Source organism: Vollenhovia emeryi, unplaced genomic scaffold (assembly GCF_000949405.1).
Source record: "Vollenhovia emeryi isolate VEMERY1.0 unplaced genomic scaffold, V.emery_V1.0 DF946130.1, whole genome shotgun sequence".
In the NCBI taxonomy this organism is placed as follows: domain Eukaryota; kingdom Metazoa; phylum Arthropoda; class Insecta; order Hymenoptera; family Formicidae; genus Vollenhovia; species Vollenhovia emeryi.
The window spans coordinates 122-1,983 of NW_011960236.1; the positions used below are offsets into that span (position 1 = coordinate 122).

The 1,862-nt window shown below is 38.5% G+C and overlaps 1 protein-coding gene across 1 annotated transcript; it reads left to right on the forward strand.

Moving 5' to 3' along the window:
- Positions 1-588: 588 nt before the first annotated feature.
- On the forward strand, positions 589-1,543 carry LOC105560220 (protein SERAC1-like). Its single transcript, XM_012009132.1, has 4 exons — positions 589-666; positions 734-880; positions 1,058-1,124; positions 1,349-1,543. The coding sequence occupies exons 1-4, from the start codon at positions 624-626 to the stop codon at positions 1,464-1,466; spliced, it is 375 nt and encodes a 124-aa protein (XP_011864522.1). The 5' UTR covers positions 589-623; the 3' UTR covers positions 1,467-1,543.
- The last annotated feature ends 319 nt before the right edge of the window (positions 1,544-1,862 follow it).

Sequence of the window (1,862 nt, forward strand, 5' to 3'; positions counted from 1 at the left end):
CGGAAACAGTGACATTAAGCACTTTATTGTTGCTTTGGATTGCAATAATAAAAATAAAATTCCTTCTTTTGAAAAGCAAGCGTGGAAGACGATGGTGAGTGAAACCCCATATCTCTCGTGAGATTCGAGAAAGTCAGGGTGCTTATCGAAATTTATTTTTATATTTTCAAACAACTGATCATTGTGAATTGTTCAAACTGATAAGAATGTCAGCAGAACAATTCGATTATTTACACAATTTGTTGAAGCCGAAATTGCAGAAAACCAGTAACAGAGAACCGATTTCAACCGAAATTCGTCTTGCTGCAACGTTAAGGTTAGAATTACTCACTTCATATAATAAATAATACTAATAATATAACATGTGGTTTTTATTTTTTTATAAAAAACGAAAATTTTTATTATTAATTGAATCATACTTCGAATATGATCATTCAATATTGCAGCTTCCTTGCTCACGGAGACAGCATTCGAATAATTTCGTTGTGGTTTCGCATTGGGAAGTCAACTCTGTATGCCATCATTCCCGAAGTATGTAAAGCAATATGGGATGTATTGCAACCTCAATACCTCAAATGTTCTCAAAGTGAGGACATTTAAGGACATTTAAGCAAGCGACGCAAATGCTGCTATGGCCAACGGTCGAGGTTCAAGAACTACGCGAAGGTAATCGCCAATCTGTCTTTGGTTTCCAATTAACGCGCGACTTATTGTTCCAACATTTTTTTTCCAGAATCGCCGCAGTTGCTAAGATTGCACGAGGAATTCCTAGAAATGCTGAATGAATATCGCATAGAGATTGTGAGTTTCGCCGAGGCCAAACCTACGCTTGTAACCGCGCTCAAGTTTCCCTTTCAATTCGTCACCCTCGATTCAGCAGGTAATGCTTCAGATTAGACATGTACTGTCGATATTCCATTTTCACGCGTCGTCGATTACAGATCAGCTTACCTTGACGGTACGCAATTGCAAATCAATCTAACTTATCTAGATCCTTATCAACAACATACGCAAACACATACGCATATAAAACACTGTAATGTCTGTATCTTTCCAGATCCTGGCGTGGGAGAGTTCTTCGAGATTCCGCAGGATCATTTATCGATATGCAAGCCGGCTAACAGGTAATATCTAGAGTGCTGTGCGGGTTAGAAACATCATTGGATAAAAGGAAGGACGTGAAGCTTTATTACATCATCAACGAACTTGTTTTCTTTTTGTCCGACTGCCAATAATGTTTCAAAACCGTATATCTGTCGAGTATGGTTGTGTCCTTTTACGTAATTACAAGACGGAAGGAGGGACGCTGAGAGTAACTCATGCCATTTCATCTTTTTCTTTCGGACAGGCAATCGTTCTTGTATCAGAAACTTCTGAGTGTGCTCAGACACCACATCAACACTCGGGAAGGGACGACTGTCCTGTCGATTAGAAATCTACTGTCCTTGTTGAGTAAGATATTTTAGGTTTTGTGTACAAGAGATAATCTATACGAATTTTATATATTTTTTTATGTGACGCAAAATAAATGTACGTATGATCAGTTACAAAAAGAATCGCGATAGCATTGTGGAGTTTGATCTCTACTCAGTATCTCATTTCACTTGTGAACGAGAAAATACTTCGCTGTCGGTGTAATCGCCACTTTCTCTTCTCGCTTAATTCTACTTTACACACCTACGACTTGAAATCACATCGTGGCAGCGTACATTGGCGTTACGGTAATATCGGTTCTGGTGGCGAGCGACTGATTATAACACGATTGTTTATTATTCTGACTAGAATAAATAAATCCCTTAAGGCAAACGGTAGAGAATTAATGGGTAATTCGATGTCGCGCGAAATAATAGTGAACACAAGGT

Bases quoted from the DNA above. Each gene is read 5' to 3' on its own strand.
- LOC105560220 (XM_012009132.1), top strand. From the start codon at position 624: ATGCTGCTATGGCCAACGGTCGAGGTTCAAGAACTACGCGAAG. The intron at 667-733 runs GTAATCGCCAAT...TTTTTTTTCCAG, and splicing joins GGTTCAAGAACTACGCGAAG to AATCGCCGCAGTTGCTAAGA. The intron at 881-1,057 runs GTAATGCTTCAG...GTATCTTTCCAG, and splicing joins CGTCACCCTCGATTCAGCAG to ATCCTGGCGTGGGAGAGTTC.